General features: G+C 41.6%; 1 protein-coding gene across 5 annotated transcripts in view; it reads left to right on the forward strand.

Moving 5' to 3' along the window:
• The first annotated feature begins 651 nt into the window (after positions 1 to 651).
• Positions 652 to 18,659, forward strand: part of LOC147115157 (sperm-associated antigen 1-like) — a 169,773-nt gene continuing 151,765 nt past the window's right edge. Inside the window, exons 1-4 of one of the 5 annotated variants that reach the window (XM_085993451.1) lie at positions 652 to 800; positions 1,346 to 1,385; positions 9,023 to 9,207; positions 10,413 to 10,572. In XM_085993451.1, coding sequence (XP_085849577.1) covers positions 9,038 to 9,207; positions 10,413 to 10,572 — 330 coding nt within the window. In that variant the 5' untranslated portion in view covers positions 652 to 800; positions 1,346 to 1,385; positions 9,023 to 9,037. The other 4 variants (XM_085993453.1, XM_085993452.1, XM_085993454.1 and 1 more) reach the window with 4 other exon arrangements.

Here is an 18,659-nt window from a genome sequence, read left to right on the forward strand (position 1 = left end):
TTCAATATTTCCTGATAGCCGCAGCAAGAATCTAGCGCCTTCAAGCACAGGAGAAAAGCCGTGGTCAAAATATGGTGAGTGGGTGGGATATTTGGAACAGAAGCCAGCGTGCGAGTTTCAAACTTGGCGGCGGCTCGGCGAGGGAGGCGCTGCGATTGGGTGAGGCGAAGCGAAGGCAGCGCTGCGATTGGGTGAGTTGAGGTGAGGCGAGGGAGGCGTTGCGATTGGGCGGGCGAGGTGAGGGAGGTGCTGCGATTGGGCGGGCGGATGAAGCGAGGGAGGCGCTGCGATTGGGCAGGCGGGCGAGGCGATGGAGGCGCTGCGATTGGGCGGACGAGGCGAGGGAGCGCTGTAATTGGGCGGGCGGGCGAGGCGAGGGAGGCGCTACGATTGGGCGGGCGGGGCGAGGGAGGCGCGATTGGGTGGGCGAGGCGAGGGAGGCACTGCAATTGGGTGGGCGAGACGAGGGAGGCACTGCGATTGGGCGGGCGATGGAGGCGCTGCGATTGGGCGGGCGAGGGAGGCGCTGCGATTGGGCGGGCGAGGCGAGGGAGGCGCTGCGATTGGGCGGGCGAGACGAGGGGGGCGCTGCGATTGGGCGGGCGGGCGAGGCGAGGGAGGCGCTGCGATTGGGCGGGCCGGCGGGTTTCCGGTCGCTTGGGTTGCCGGGTGAGAGCGCTGGCTGTGTTGGGAGTCGGTGCGCGAGCTTTGGCTGTGGGAACTTGGCCGGCTAGTCCTCCAGCGACAAAGCCCACAACCGGCCTGCTGCTGTTGCTGCTCCTCCTCGGGTGTCCGACTGAGTGAGAGCGTTTTACATTTTAAAAAAGCGAATAATTTTATTCGATCTCCCCGTGTTAGGCTGTTGCTTTGGCGGTTTCCATGGCAACGCGTGGCGCGCGGAGACGAGCTGTTTTCTTTTTTAAACTTTTTTTGGGGGGTTCTTCGCAGGAACTATGTAAAACAAATCGAGAGGTCTCGTTGGTAACTAAACGATCTGAAAGTGTGTAAATCCTGTTTTGTCCACCATTAGTGCATGCAGAAGAGAGTTATGTTTGTGGTTTTCCGCAAACTAATGTTTACAAAATGGCAGCTAAGACATCAATTCCCCGCACGTAAAACCCACAACTGGCGCACAGTAACATGTAAATTACAGCATAGAAGGAGTCCTTTCAGCCCAGTGCACCTGTATCAGTGCCAGGTCGTCCACTGGAGTTACCTCCTCCAATTCCTCATCCTTGCGACCTTTCATTTTGGATAGTGAAATTTGTATACAACCCACAATCCGATTTGCACTTTTGTGACCCTTAGCTGCACTTTTTAATGATCTGTGTATTTGCACCCCTAGATCTCGCTGTTCTTCTGCTCTGTTAATCTTACTGTTTAAGGTATGTTTTCTTTCGCTGTTCTTTATTGTCTAATATGTATAATTAACATTATTGTAAACTGAACTGCAACTGTCCCCTATCTTGCCCACTCTGTTTAGCTGCGTGTCATCCTACTGTCACAACAACAACTTGCATTTTAATAGCCCCTTTGACACAGTAAAACATCCCAAGGCGCTTCACAGTAGCGTTATCAAACAAAATTTGACACCGAGCCACATAAGGAGATATTAGGGCAGATGACTAAAAGCTTGGTTAAAGAGGTAGGTTTCAAGGAGTGTCTTAAAGGAAGAGAGAGGGATGGAGAGGTTTAGGGAGGGAATTGCAGAGCTTAGGGCCTCGGCAGCTGAAGGCATGGGCACCAATGGTTGAGCGATTTAAAATCAAGCATGCACAAGATGCCAGAATTGGGGGAGCGCAGAGATCTCGTAGGGATGGAGGAGATTACAGGGATAGGGAGGGGTGAGGACATGGAGGAACTTGAAAACAAGGATGAGAATTTTAAAATTGAGGTGTTGCTCAGCCAGTAGCCAGTGTAGGTCAGCGAGCACAGGGGTGATGGGTAAGTGGGACTTGGTGCGAGTTAGGATACAGGTAGCAGAGTTTTGGATGAGCTCGAGTTTATGGAGTCACCTGTATACTTCAGCTTGCCATGCCCCCTAATTTGGTGGTATCAGCAAATGTTGATATTCTTGTGTCTTAATTACAAATCATTTATATAAATGAAGTTCCAGCACAGATTCCTGGGCTATATCTTGACAGTGAAAAATATTGAAGCGTTGATACGGTTTATGCTATGCGATGGCTAGATTTTTATATATATGTCGCTGTCCAAAATAAAAAGATAATGCCTGGAATTTGCTGTGGGTTATAGCAGTGAACTAACAGCGTTCGCTATTATTACCCCTTTGAAACTGACTGAAACTTCAGGATATAGTGCATGCGGATCTAAACTCTGACACTGGCTGCGTTGTGAATCTCCCCCGACTCCCAATAGCTGGCAATCGGTGTAATCCGTGAAATCAGTGAAACTGACGAAAACTTGGGTATTTCCACAGTAATACCGCTGTTAAATACCCCATTAAAAGTTGGGCCTTGTTGGATTAGGTGTAACTGGGGTTTTAACAGTGTATTGACTGCTAAACAAACATTATGGCCCTGAAAAACTAATTTAAATTTTCTCCATAATGATGACAATTACAGTTTTTAAGCAAATAAATATATTTTTTAAAAGTTTGTTACATTTATTTCAGGTTTACCTTTTCCCCATGTGAGAGCCCCAATCTTAGTTTTGCTCTGTGTAACATTTTTTAAAAGTCTGAATAAAAGCAACTTCTTCACTTCCTGGTTCCCTGTTGGTGAGAATTATGCATATTGATTGGCTGCTTAGACAGCTTGTTGACATCACAGCAGCTCGCACTAGGGATTCCCCACTAGTCTACACTGATCTCACTTGCACGTCGAGAAAGGCAAACTTCTCGCCACAGAGATTGCAAAATCTTTGTGGGCAGCTTTCTTCAGGGCCAGCAGTGAACACACATTCCGGGCCACGATCATAGCATATAAGATCCTGCATCAATGTGACATAGTTATTGTAACTGGAAAAGGCAGTTACTTTTTTTAAAATCCAAAATTAATTAATGTTTGTATGATCCAAACAGACAAATGATCAGAACAATATTAGTTGAAATCTTCGATAGCGCTAAGGAACTGCAGTGTAGCAGAAGCTATATTTTATGTGATATCTAACCTCGTGGTTTATTTGCAGTCTTTTTATAAAAAAAAAAAATTGCCACAGTCATTTAGTTCCTGAAATCTATGATTCATCAATGGCTCGGATTTTGTGGTAAAAGTAACGGTGAGGCTAACGGCGCTCACTTATTAAAGGGTAAATCGGACAGCAACTTCTGGTGACCGCACACGCACAATTAAACATGGAAATCAGGAAGTTGCCCTGCTATTCCAGAAGCTTCGCTATACCGAGAGACTCTGCAGTGAAACACATGAAACAGCATGAAGTTGCTGTACTTGCGTGATACATACCCACTAAACACGGCAGAAAAATTTAGGGCTTGTCCTTTCCAGTGTAAGTACATTTTTAATGGCATGATAAGTCTTAATTACTGTCAAACAACCTCTCTAGCACTGAAAATTAACTTTTACAATTGTGGACTGTCATTCCAGATTGTAATTATTGTTGGAGATTTCTAAAAACAAATAAAAGTAAATAATTTTTTTAACTTTTTCTTTCTGTCTCTTTTATCTTCCTCTTAATCCCATCTTTTTTTCCCCTCTCTTTATTTCGCTTTCTCATATGGCATTGAATGAACTATTCTAACTGACATTTCCTGGTTCAGACTCTGCGCTGCTCATTAAGTATTATTTAATGATTGGTTAAGGAGATACACAGTTGCTTGCCCTGTTCACACAGGTCCCAGATCCCTTGTAGAGGGTGCCACGGCGAAATGGATTTCTAATCACTGCAAAAGCCCATAGTAAGTCTGTGAGCAAGTGTAAGTGTAATGAACGGCTAGCGCCGTGGGTTCACCACTGAGCAAAATCTGGGCCACCGGGCCATTGTATACAATTCAGCCTCTCGTGTTGAATATAAGTAACTGCATTCCCCCATTTATACCATATTAAAAATCTTACATCACAAAAGTATGACAACAGGAAGCACTTCCTGTCTAAACAAAAATTAATTCTTTTAGTCACACTTTTGTGCCAGCCTTTCGCATTATAAATTCTTATGTCCACGTTTAGAATGGAAACTGCCACGGTAAACCTGTTTCACTGTAATTACACTCTGCTGCCAGTGGTGGTGATGTAGCTGCTCATTTTGCATTACATGGACCCTCAGCAGGTATTGCAGAGAAGCTTCTATGCTATGACCATCTTTTTCTGCTTTCCAAATTACTTTGTTTCATTGCTTAACTATAAATAATAAATCCAAATATTTTATGAAACAAAGGACAGAATGTATGATTTTAAAATAGGGACTAAATTACATCTGTTTATCCCAGTCCACTTATCCCCTGCCCGCTAACCCTGCTTCACCTGAAGACTACACTTGGTCTTGACTCCCCATGTGCGAGGTCAACTTGTATTTTTTATTACTCTAGCAATGCATACACGTAATAGCTGTTGCATAATCAACGGGCTGTGTATCAAAAAACGTGTTTTTGGAATCACTAAGTTTTCCAAACAACGATTTATAATTTTAGAAATGCTTACTTTACCTTTATTACCTAAAATGTGTAGTGAACAAGTTAGATGATGGGACTTGGCAGTACACTGAAAATTACACCTCCTGTGTTGATTACACGAGAGTAAATACTTTGGGTCTAGCACCTGAGATAACATTTTCTTTCAAAATCAGACAGTTAATCAGGCTGTGCAATTTCAATGCTATACTTAATTTATTTCCTGATATTTAGAAAAGCAATAACATTCTTGCCCATTTCTTTAATAGGTAAGTAGTTGGCAAGCCACTTGAGAAGTGCAAAATGAGTGCTATTGCAGGTGAGGCCTGATTGGCCAGATTTTTGCTGGCAAGGCTGAAGAAATCTTATGGTGTAGACCAAACTCACCCAGCAGAAACTGAAGTTAACTTATACAAATGCTAAATGCTATCATTTAAAATAAAAGTGGCAAGATTAACATCCTGATTTCTAAAAGTTTAAATTGACAGTCAAATTTCAACAGAACAGCATTTCAAAATATTCGTGGGGGGTTTTACTCTCGCATCGACTGCACACGAAGTCAGTCACTGTGGCATCAGAAGAGGATTCAGGAAAAAGACTGTCAGCTTTATCATTCGGATATCGCAGCGCTAAGAACTATGCATTTATGGGGAAGCTAGATAAGTACAAGAGAGAAACGAATAGAAGGATATCCTGATAGGGTTAGATGGAGTAGGGTGGCAGGAGGCTCGTGTGGAGCATAAACACCAGCACAGACCAGTTGGACCGAATGGCCTGTTTCTGTGCTGTATAAATTCTATGTAACAATAGTTTGACCTTTCCTAAATGCCTGCCATTTAAGCCATTAGCAGTCTCTCCAAGAAAATCTTTACCTCCTTTTTCCAAGAGTAAATTTAAATGCTTCTCTACAACTTTAAAATTGTCTTTCTTGAAATTAACATTTTCCTATGACATTATATTACAAGCACATTCAGTGGCTTTTTTGATATACAAGGTTTTAACTGACAACTTATTCTTTATCAACAGAGGGACTGTTGAATGAAAAAAAACTCACTAAATTCACCAGACATACACTTGTGTCGTGTGAAGCCTATAATAAGCGAGATTAAGTATGCTTTATCTACCATAATTACAACATTACCTGAATAATGTTGCCTTTTAGTCAATACTGGTTGTTGCATATTTGGTAAAGTTGTGAGTATACTCAACAAATTAATGCATATTTGCTGTACTGGTGAAGTGCTTGTCTCTTCCACATACAAAGGGCCTCTTCTGCAGCTGCGAGCCAATTTCCATTAAAATGGATAGGGCATGTTCTGGTAAGCAGTCCACTCTGGGTAGGGACATCCGCCATTCGGGCCCAGAATCACAGAACGGATCCTATTTACAGGAAACTCTTTTTTATCCGGCACCAACGGGACCGGCGTGGTGCCGGTTTATCAAAAAGTCCGGATTACAGAGGTATAGTAAAAGGTACAAGAGCTCCGTACACAGCAACAAATCCAGGCTTCCCTGTTGCTTAGCAACAGGTGCAGGAACCCGGCCACAAGATCCAGGAACGGCCACTAATATGAATTAAAACTTACCTGAACCTACTCCTGAATTTTGCCGGTTAACAGAGATTTCCGGCTATTTAGGTGCCGGTAAATCGAGAGTTCCCTGTAGATTGGGCCAGTGAGAATCTCGTTTGGAACAATACCAATGTAACTTCTCCGGAAGTGCGGCAGGATGGGGGTGAACAGCAGAGTGGCTGCAAGCGGTGGTGCTCTGAATTATCTGTATGCACGAACTGCCCATACAACAAACTTTTCTCCTGGGTTGCCAGCAGCAACACCCGGGAAACAAATAGTCGATTCTGGGAGATTCCCGAACAAAGCGGGAGGTTTGGTAATCCTAGGCAAGCCCAGAATGGGAAGAATGCTCAATCCCAGCTCACTTTAATAGCAGCCTTCCAGTGTTGATGCACTGGATACATTACCCACGCAGATTTACATAGGAATGGAAGTAGACCATTTAGGCCCTTGAGCCGGTTCTGCCATTCAGTACCTCAACCCCATTTACCTACCATTGCTCCATATCCCTTGACATCCTTATCCGACAAACATTATCGATCTCGGTCTAAAAATTTCAACTGGCCCAGCATCCACAACATTTTGGGGGGGAGAGTTCTAGACTTTTACCTTTTATGTGAAGAAGTGCTTCCTGATTTTACTCCTCAATGGCCTAGCTCTAATTTTAAGATTATGCCCTTTTTGTTCTGGATTTCCCACCAGTTTCTCTGTGTCTACCCTATTGAATCCCTTTATCATTTTAAACGCCTGAATTAGAGCACCTTCTAAACTCAAGGGAATACAAACCAAGTTTATGCAATCTGCCCTCATCATTTAACCCTTTAATTAAGCTATAATATAATTCCGGTGAATCTGTGCTGTACCCACTCCAAGGCCTATATCCTTCCTAAGGTTTGGTGCCCAAAACTGAACGCAGTGCTCAAGATAGGGTCAACCATGGTTCTGTACAACTAAAGCATCACTTCCTCACTTTTTTAAGTTCAAACCCCCTTGAGATGAAGGCCAACATTCCATTAACCTTTTTGATTATTTTTTTTTGTACCTGTGCCCTAGCTTTTAGTAATTTTGTACATGGACACCTAAACCCCTTTGCGCCTCCACAGCTCCTAGTCTCTCACCGTTAAGAAAACATTATAATTTAATTTGTCTTTTCTCAGATCCAAAGTTGATAACCTCACACTTCCCTACATTGAACTCCATCTGCCATAGTTTTGCCCACACATAGTCTATGTCCCTTTGTAACTTCCAGCTCCCATCCACAGGACTTACTATGCCTCCTAATTTAGTATCATCTGCAAATTTGAATATACAGCTTTCTATTCCTTCATGCAAGTCATTGATATATATGGTGAAAAGCTGAGGCCCCAGTACAGATCTCTCAGGAACACCACTGGTCACATCCTGCCAATTGAGAACGGACCCTTTATCCTTATTCTCTCTCTTGTACCTCCCAACCAGTTTCCTACAGCTGATAGACCTGTAATTGCGGATCTTCAAGAACTGTGTTTTGACCTGCGTGGATGTTAACATTTTATCCCTCTCTCGCACACTAAGTCTCTCTCGCACACATGCACACCCGAGTTTTAAAGGAGTGGCGTATTTTTTTGATATTGAAAATCTACTACCAATTTTACAAATAAAAATGTGATTTTTAAAGTGAAGCAGCATTCCTGCCAGGGCTTGAGTCTTCTCTTTAGATAAAGAGTGGGAACAGTGGCTTCACTTCATACACATTTTGTAGGAATAGTTATAATCATCTCTTACTTCTACTGTTGTATTGTTCGTGGCCTGAAAATAGCTTATCAGTAATAATTTTACCAAAAACTGTAGGTTTGTAAAATCTTGCAGTGTTTGGATAAGTCCATGAATCTCACTATAATAGTGTAATACTGTAATACATTTTTTGTTATTTGAAGAGGTTCCCTGGATTAGTACTTGAAATTTAAGGTATTCAAAGAAAGTCATAACTCAAGTATTTGAAGAGGTCTCGCAGGAATATATTATAGTTGTGATTCTTTGCGATTGTGCAAGTTGGATGACCAGAGGCACTCTTAAGTTCTATAGCAGGGGTGTTCAAACTATAGCCTGTGATCCAGATCCAGCCTACAAGCTTCAGCCATCCAGCCCATGTGCATGAAGCCGTTAGCTGCTCCCCATTATCAGTGCATTTCCAGGCTGAACTCACCCCCAACTCCTCACTGTTTCCCTTAGTGCCACTGCCGATTCCTATCTCTCCTACTCCACCAAGTGATTGAACACGATTGCACACTATGACAGGAGTTCTCACAATGTCATGAATTCTTGACCGTAGTGTGTAGCAGCATTGGATCGCTTGTAGGAACAGCACCAGCAGAAAGTAGAAAATGGCTGAGAGGAGGAAGAATTGGGAACTTTACTGAGAATAGGAGAGTTCCAGTATAAAATTGAAGGGCAAGTGGAGACAAACATACCATCAGGAAAACACTATGAAATTGGAGAGGAGCAACAGTGGCAGCATGAAATTGGAAGGAGGAATAAATGCAAAAGCTTCAAAAGGATATAAAAAGGATACAAAACCATTGACCATCCTAAGCAGTTTCCCAGCGTTTAGTATACAGCTTTTATATGGAACCCGTAAGCAACTGAGTGCTTCACAAAGAGAAAAGGTTGGGATGCCCCTGATCTTTAGGTTTTGTTTTTAAAAATGAATCCGAGAGTACATAAGTGCTAAGCTAAAGTATTTTAAGTACGTATCACTTCTCATTTAGTTTCAACAAACCATCTGTTCACTTTTTCGTGACCTGCAATTGTGACCACAAATGCACTTCCATTATGTAAACTTTCAAAGAATTGCACAAAATATAAACAGTAGATTTGGTGTTCATAGGGCAACAAAAGATGGATGAATGACTTTCTGGCACTCTTTCCAGCCATGAGCACAGAACCAGTTTGCCCTTTGTGGAGCCATGGAACCACCAAGACATACAAACTTCCAATTGAACACTTGGACTACAGCTTCATAGAGAAGTGTACCGATGTGAAGTATCTGGAAAAAATTTTGATAGTGCTAAGGTACACACATTATAAATATCTCACTTCTGTGACATGATGCACAATGTTGCCAGTTATGTATTAATTGACATTTCCAAGAAATGGAAGACGATTCCAGATTTCAAAATAAATTTTCTTTTGAATATCTGGAAAGATTTTCTATAAATTTATAAAGATAGATATTATCAAGCAAATTTAGTGCAGAAACCAAAAAAAGTATTTTTCTAAAACAATGGTGTATTATAGTATAGAAACATGGTTGCAGTTTTCAGAAATTTAATTAAAGTTACTACAATATGATACTAAGTTTTCTTGGTTTCAGTTGAAATGATAAAAATTTAATCCACAGTGCAATATGCTGCTAAATCTACAAAGCCTTTTGTGTATTGAAAATATTGAATGTTTTCATTTGTTGTCTCGTGCATCTTCAATTGCAAATCAATGAACCTATCGCATTTGGTATCATAGATGCAAAATACTGTGTTCTTTTAAAAGAAAAATGGACACTCCAAGCTAGGCTATGAGGAGTCCCAGGAACTCTAACTTTCAAGTAGTATTAGTATCTAGCATTCTTCACTTTCAGCCATTACAACACACCTGCACTCAAAACTGTCAGGTCAGTTGTCTATCATTCTAGGCAATACTTGTATAATAGATATCATTTGGAGAAAGATATGAATAATTAAGATTTAAATACTGGAATGATGGAATTGATAGACAAACATGGTTAGAAAGAGATTTTAATTTTTAAAAGATTTTACTTTTATGGATTTTTATGACACTAACTTGATGATGTCGTGCTGTGACAAGTAATTAATATCTTGAGAGAAAATGCACCTGAGCAGTCTAAATCCAGTCAGGCTCCTGTTTCATGGGAAGCTGTATAAACATAGTTCTATTTGGTTTTATCTCTCCTATAATGGTACCTGTGCAATTTGCACAGTAATTTACCGCTTCATTTTATTTAGGCTTGCATGAATAAAGAATTCTAATTTTCCTTATTTTCGTTACATATCAAGAAGGTTTGATTATATGATTGTAGAATTTGTTAGGAAATTGTGATAAATTACTTATCACTTGTGGACCATTTTCCACATTGCATGGATAATCAGTTGATAATTTTATTTTGTCTTTGTCTCTTATGTACTAACATGATTTTGTAGTAGTCAGTTTAGTTTCTGTTCAGGCCATCACTATTACTACTACCTTTGTGTACAATGTTCAAGGTCAGGCGAGGAGGGATATTACCCTGATCTTATAACATTTTGTGAGAAGATGATTCTAAAGCTGGATCCTAAAAGTCGAGCTCTTCGTAAAAACAACCCACCAGCAACTGCTGCTAGCTTCACTAAAGAAGAATGGCAAGACATCACCAGTGATCTGAAGGTATACACTGTCTTTTAAATGAATAGCAAATAAACATTTCATAGAGGCTGGATGTGGAACTAAAAACACTCTTACTAGAATTTAACAAAAATTGTTTACTGTGATCACTTTGCTGGCGAGTCGCTTTCAAAAGAACCATTTATTTTCTCCTTGTATAAAGCTCATGTTTAGTGTGATCCCCTTGGACCTCAAAAATGTGGAATTCCTTACCACCCTCCAGCTTCTGCAATCTGCAGGCTCGCATTTGTCTAATCATTACTGATTTACTTCATCTTCCGCCCTACTCGTTTCAACATTCGTGGTGTCCTGTACTGTGGAGCCTTGTCCTTTACCTACATTTAAAATTTTTTAGAAATGGGTTAGTGGTGTAAACAGCCATCACACAACTTACACCTGTGCATATACTTTTTGTATATGGAAGACAAAATCAAGATATTATAGAATAATAGAATAGTACAGCACAGAAGGAGGCCAGTCAGCCCCCCTATTGAGTCGCGCCGGTTCTTTTCAAAGAGCAACCCAGTTAGTCCCACTCCCCTGCTCTTTAACCATATCCCTGCAATTTTTTCTCCTTCAAGCATTTATTTAATTATTTTCAGAAGGCTACGATTGAATCTGTTTCCACCACCCTATCAGCCAGTGCATTTCAAATCCTAACCACTCATTGCGTAAACAAGTTTTTCCTCATGTTGCCTCTGGTTCTTTTGCCAATCACCTTAAATCTGTCCCCTCTCATTATTGACCCTTCAGCCATTGGAAACTGTTGCTCTTTATTTACTTATCTAAATCCTTCATGATTTTGAACACCTCTATCAAGTCTCCTCTTAGACTTCTCTGCTCCAAGGAGGACAACCCCAGCTTCTCCAGTATATCCCTGTAACTAATCCCTCATCGCTGGAACCATTCTAGTAAATCTCTTCTGCACCCTCTCTAAAGCCTTCACATCCTTCCTAAAGTGTAGTGCCCAGAATTGGACACAATACTCCAGCTGGAGCCGAACTAGTGTTTTATATACGTTTAGCCTAACTTCCTGGCTTTTGTACTCCCTGCATCTATTTCTAAAGCCCAGGATCCCATATGCTCTGACGAAAGGTCTTCAACCTGAAATGTTAACTCTGTTTCTCTCTCCACGGATGCTGCCTGGCCTGCTGTATTTTTCCAGCGTTTTCTGTTGTTATTTCAGATTTTCAGCATCCGCAGTATTTTGCTATTGCTTTATTAACTGCTTTGTTAACCTGTCCTGCCACCTTCAAAGATTTGTGCACCAACACCCCCAGGTCTCTCTGTTCTTGTACCCCTTTAAAATTGTACCACGTGGTGTGCATTATCTCCCCTTATTCTTCCTACCAAAATGTATCACCTCACACTTCTCTGTGTTGAATTTCGTCTGCCATGTGTCCACCCATTCCACTAGCCTGTCTATTTTCTTGAAGTCTATTAACTATCTTCCTCACTGTTTACTACACTTCCAAGTTTCGTGTCATCTGCAAATATCGAAATTGTGCCCTGTAGCTCCAAGTCATTAATATATATGAAAAACAGCAATGGTCCTAGTACTGAACCTTGGGGAACTCCACTGTGTACCTCCCTTCAGTCCGAAAAACAGCCATTTACAACTCTGTTTTCTATCCCTTAGCCAATTTTGTATCCATGTTGCTACTGCCCCTTTTATCCCATGGGCTTCAATTTTGCTAACAAGCCTAGTATATGGTACTTTATCAAACACCTTTTGAAAGTTCATATACACAACATCAACTGCACTGCCCTCATCCACCTTCTGTTACTTCATCAAAAAACTCAATCAAGTTAGTCAAACACGATTGCCCTTAACAAATCTGTGCTGGCTCACCTTTATTAGTCCATGCTTGTCCAAGTGGCTGTTAATTTTCTCCCGGATTATTGTTTCTAAAAGCTTCCCCACCACCGACATTAAACTGACTGGCTCTACTTCTTTAGTAAACAAGTTCTTAAAATGCAGGTAAAGTAAGTATTTGAATTTATGGTTTACTATGAACTCACTGAATACTTAAAACCTCCTGTCTTGGTTACAAAATAACTATTATTACTGTTGCTAGTGTTATCTGAGATGATCACACTTTAGTAGCTTCTTCTGTACAGTATTAAAATTGGCACCCATGATAAGCAAGATATATTTAACAATGCCACATCTACTGTCAGTTATGTCCTTACGTAATTATTTGTTAGGACTTGAAGAAGCATAGTTGCCACAGGGTAAGTTTATTGGATCCCTGAATAAAATACTTGAGTTTGAATAGATGTTGGTTAATCTATTTAGGGAATTGCTATCCTTTTTAGGGTTCCTGTCAGAGGGTAAAAAAAAAGCCCTTCTTGATCGACGGGAGGGGGGTAGGGAGGGAGGGTGGTGGTGTACCACAGATGAAACAAGAAAACATGCTGGCCCTGTCCTAGAGATGGCTGTAAACTGATTAGCATCCCCTCCGTACCAAGAAGGATCACAAAGGATTAGGAGACAACTGTGGTGGAAAACATGAGAGGTATATTTTTAGTGATCAATAGAATAAAACAGTGCTACTAATCGCCCCCATGTAGCTTTTATGAACAAATATTACTCCGATGGATCTCGAGAGATTTTTCAAAGCAAGTTGCTAAAGTGTCTGTGTTGGGAAGCAGGGAGCTGGTTGAGAGCACAGGCTTTACCAGAGACAAAATACTCAGCCCCACCAACTACCATAGGGCTTTTTAAACAGTTTACAATACTGCACTCACTGGGAATTTGAACAGAGCAATGCTGTGCTTACATGTACTTTAACAAGAGGAGCGCTAAACTATCGAAAAGCAACAACACAGCGCTCAGCTGTATATTTAATTCTCTCATCAAAAATCTCAATCTAATTGTTTGAATGTATCATAGGAACAATTGTAGGCCATTCAGCCCCTCGAGCCCGTTCTGCCATTCAATGAGATTATAGCGTCAGCTGTGGCTCAGTTGGTAGCACACTCGCCTTTGAGTCAGATGGTTGTGGATTCAAGTTCCACTCCAGGGACTTGCACACATAAAGCTAGGCTGACACTCCAGTGCAGTGCTGAGGGAATGCTGCACTGTTGGAGTTGCCGTCTTTCGGATGAGACGTTAAACCGAGTCCCCGTCTGCGCTCTCGGGTGGACGTAAAAGATCCCATGGCACTAGTTCGAAGAAGAGTAGGGGAGTTATCCCCGGTGTCCTGTCCAATATTTCTCCCTCAACCAACACAAGAAAACAAAACAGATTATCTGGTCATTTTCACATTGCTGTTTGTGGGAGCTTTACGTGTGCAAATTGGCTGCTGCATTTCCCACATTACGACAGTGACTCCACTTCAAAAAGTGCTTCATCGGCTGTAAAGCGCTTTGAGACGTCCAGTGGTCGTGAAAGGCGCTATATAAATGTAAGTCTTTCTTTCTTTATGGCTGATTTGTATCTTAACTCCAGCCACCTGCCTTTTTATACCCTTGTCTAGCAAAAATCTATTGATCTCCGATTTAACATTATTAATTGAGCTAGTAGCTACTGCTTTTTGTGGGAGTGTGTTCCACGCTTCTACCACCCTTTGCGTGAAGAAGTGTTTCTAACTTCTCTCCTAAATGGTCTGGCTCTGATTTTAAGGCTATGTCCCCTTGGCCAAGACTCCCTCATCAGTGGAAACAGTTTCTCTCTATCTAATCTATCAATTCCTTTCAAAATCCTAAAAACCTCAATCAAATCACCTCTTAACCGTCTATATTCCAGGGACTAAAAACCTAGTTTATGTAATCTCTCCTCATAATCTAACCCTTGGAGCCCTGGTAACATTCTGGTGACTCTGCAATGCACTCCTTCCAAGGCCAATATAGCCCTTCTAAGGTGCCCAGAACTGTACACAGTACTCCAGATGTGGTCTAACCAGGGCTTTGTACAGCTGTAGCAAAACTTCCCCCCCTTTATATTCTAGCCCTCTAGTTATAAAGGCTAACATTCCATTAACCTTTTTGATCATTGTAACTACAAAGGTCAGAATGAACCAAGAAATTAATTTAGATATGATTTTCAATACAACATATAGAAGCAGACGCACCACACAATTTTTAAAACTTCAACTGTTGTCTAAGCTTTGTTTCTGATCTCAAAACTCAGAGGTTGATTATTATGCACATAAGTGGATTCTTTGGTCATAGTGCTGTAGATCTATAAATCAGCCTTTCAAAATCTGAAAATGGCCGTATCCGTGAATCAGTTTGTACAAATTTGCTCATCTATTTAATTTCCTAGTTTCCCACTCTGAAGCTGAATTAGCATCATCGGTTGCAATTTGACTGCATAATGGGGGCCTGATATAAAATGGCTGTTGAGCTACTTGAAACATGAGAGTTGGCCAGATTTAGAATCATGGGGCCCCGATATTTACGGGGAGGCGGGAAATGAGCCAAGGAGTGTGGTTGCGGGGGGAGGGGTGGAATACCTGGAAAACCCAGGAAGGCAGAGGACCTGCTGTTATCATTTTTTATTACTCCATTTCCAGCCCGGCAGTCAGCCAGAATGACAGGCAGTTGGGGACAGACCCCGGCAACCGGGAAGGATCAGAGTTTAGTGGTGGAAGGTGGGTCGGACTGGCAATTGGAAGGGAAGGGAAGGGGGACCAGGAGAGATCGTGGGGCGGAAGGGTCGGGATTGTGGGGTTGAGGGGAGGGGCTGCGGGGTGACCCAATCGCGGCAGAAGATTTGTTTGAGGGGCTGTGGAGGACAGTCCTACTCACAAGCACTGCTATAAAAAGCAGATACCAGCTGCTCCCGGTGTTGCAGCCTTGTTTCCCGAGCCCTGGGAAACCTGCCTGGCCCATATTAAATTTAATTCAGATTCACAACCTGCACCGTGAGAGCCTGATTTAAATATTATAATGAGGTGTTCTGCCGACCGAGAGCGGGACGCAGACATGTCACACAACTCGCAGCCGCACGCGGTGGGTTGGGGACGCATTGCGCAATTTTTTATTTTTAACCACCCGCCCCCCCCCCCCCCCCAAACCCACTCTCACCCATCGTGGGAGTTTTAATGTTCTCTCCATAGAATCATAACATTTTATAGCACAAAAAGAGGCCACTTAGCCTGTCAAAGCATTGCTCAATCTCTGAAAGATCTATCCACTTAATGATCCACTTAGTCTTGTTTCCCTGCCTTTTCCCCATACCTTTTTAATTTTTTCTTTTTCAAATATTTATCTACTTCCCTTTTAAAAGCCATCATGGATTCTGCTTCCATCATCGTGGTACAGCAGTCCATGTCTAAAAGGATAATTCTCATAACCTCTCCCTTTGTTGTTTTGGTGAAGATCTTAAATTTATGCCCCCTAGTTACCAACCCATTAACCTGTGGAAATAGTTCTTCCCTATCTATCTTATCAAAATATCTCAATTTTGACCAGCTCTATCAGCCTCCTTTTAAAATTTTTGTCCTGATGTATAGAGCTCTAAACTCTCTGGTCTCTCCTCATAACTAAAGCCACTCATCCTTGGTGTCATCATAGTGAATCTATTCAGCAACCCTCTGTAGCTTTGACATTCTTTCTAAAGTAAGATCCCGAAATTTGAACACTATATTCTAACTGTAGCTTAATCAAAAAAAATTTATGGTAAGGCTAACAAAATCCTATTGCATGAACTCACCCAGCAAAATATTGAAGTGATTAACATTTTTATTAACTACTATTAACCTTTTTTTGTTAAAGTCCGAAAGTGCATTACAGCCAGTAATGTACTGTTGTGATGTAGGAAACGCGGCAACTAAATTGCACATAGCAAGCTCCCAAAAACAGCAATATGATAATGACCAGATAATCTGTTTTTTAATGATGTTGGTTGAGGGATAAATGTTGGCCAGGACTCACCTGCTCTTCTTCAAAATAGTGCCATGGGATCTTTTAGGCCCACCTAAGAGGGCAAAGGGGGCCTCGGTTTAATGTCTCATCTGAAAGACGGCACCTCCGACAGTTTAGCACTCCTTCAGTACTGCACTGGAGTGTCAGCCTAGAGTTTGTGCTCAAGTTCCTGGAGTGGGACTGGAACCCACAACATTCTGACTGAGGCGAGGGTGCTACTAACTGGACCATGGCTGACAGAAACATCCTGATTTCTGAAAGCAGAAAACATCCAACATTGTATGAAAGTTCAAGTCATCCTAACTTTAAAAGACATTGAGGATTTGGAGATAGTTCAGTGAATAACAACAAGAATGATTCTTGGATATAGGCTTTAGCTTGTGAGGAGAAACTTACAGAACTGAGTTTGTGTTCATTTGAGAAAAGATTGAGGAGGCGCATCATCCCAGTGCTTAAAATACTTAGAAGCATAGATGATGAAGATCTACACAGGCTATTTGACCTGGACTGTGAATTAGAGGGTACAGATTTAAAATTCACACCTTCAAACAAAACTACATAGTAGGAATACCCCCCCACACACCTTACAGAGCAGTGGATACATGAACAGATTCCCAGCAGAAACAATTGATGATGTGGCAATTAATTCCTTCAGAAAAGAGCCGTGAACAAGATTAAATTTGAAAATGATGCAGTAGGTATAAACTGAGATGGTTTCCTGGAGTATAGTGGTTTCTGTGATGCTGAGGCAGGAGGGATTTTCTCTGTGGAGGGCATCTAGCCTAGGTGAATAGTAAAAATGTGGGAATGATTGAAGCTTTGTTTTTTGGAGATCAGGAAGTATTTGTGGAATACTTTCCATCAGAAGGAAAAATAGACTGGTGTGGAGCCCATAGTTGGGTTTATTTCACATGGCGTGCAGAAGAAGCTGACCTGATGAATCAGATAGCCTTTCTCTTTTGTACTTGTTTCGATTAGTGGTAGGCCAGAGGATTGGGAAATTTTTAGAAACCAGCAAAGGATGACTAAAAAAAAATAAAGAGGGAGAAGATAGATTATGAGAGCAACCTAGCAAGAAATATAAAAAAAGACAGTAAGAGCTTCTACAGGTATATAAAAAGGAAGAGAGTAGCTAAAGTAAACGTTGGTCCCTTAGAGGATGAGACTGGGGAATTATAATGGGAAATGGAAATGGCAGAGACTGTGAACAAATATTTTGTATCTGTCTTCATGGTAGAAGACATTAAAAGCATCCCAATAATAGTAGATAATCAAGGGGCAAAAGGGAGGGAGGAACTTAAAACTATCACTAGAGAAAAAGTACTTGGCAAACTAGTGGGACTAAAGGCTGACAAGTCCCCTGAACCTGATGGTCTGCATCCTAAGGTCTTAAAAGAAGTGGCTGCAGAGATAGTGGATGCATTGGTTGTAATCTACCAAAATTCCCTGGTTCCTGGAAAGGTCCCAGCAGATTAGAAAACCGCAAATGTAACACCTCTATTCAAGAAAGGAGGGAGACAGAAAGCAGGAAACTATAGGCCAGTTAGCCTAACATCTGTCATTGGGAAAATGCTGGAATCCATTATTAAGGAAGTAATAGCAGTACATTTAGAAAATCATAATACAATCAAGCAGAGTCAGCATGGTTTTATGAAAGGGAAATTATGTTTGACAAATTTACTAGAGTTGTTTGAGGATGTAACGAGTAGGGTGGATCAAGGGGAACCAGTAGATGTAGTGTATTTGGATTTCCAGAAGGTATTCGATAAGGTGTCACATGAAAGGATCCTGCACAAGATAAGAGCTCAAGGTGTTGGGGGTAATATATTAGCATGGATAGAGGATTGGCTAACTAACAGAAAACAGAGTCAGGATAAATGGGTCATTTTCAGGTTGGCAAATTGTAACTAGTGGGGTGCCACAGGGATCAGTGCTGGGACCGCAACTATTTACAATCTATATTAATGACTTGAATGAAGGGACCGAGCGTACTATTGCCAAATTTGTTGACGATACAAAGATATGTGGGAAAGCAAGTTGTGAGGAGGACACAAAGGCCCCGAATTTAATAGAGCTCAGAGGGCAGGTTTGGGGGTGAGTCAGTAGTGAAAATCGGAAAAATTGACACTGGGTTGCAAACCCCCTCCATCCTACCTCCATGCTACTTTGGCAAGTGTCAGGCCAGCGGCACCTGACCTGACACCAAACGGCGGGAG

The sequence above is a fragment of the Somniosus microcephalus genome, chromosome 7, assembly GCF_052327205.1.
Source record: "Somniosus microcephalus isolate GS21.2 chromosome 7, FLI_Smic_1.0, whole genome shotgun sequence".
Taxonomy (NCBI): Eukaryota; Metazoa; Chordata; class Chondrichthyes; order Squaliformes; family Somniosidae; genus Somniosus; species Somniosus microcephalus.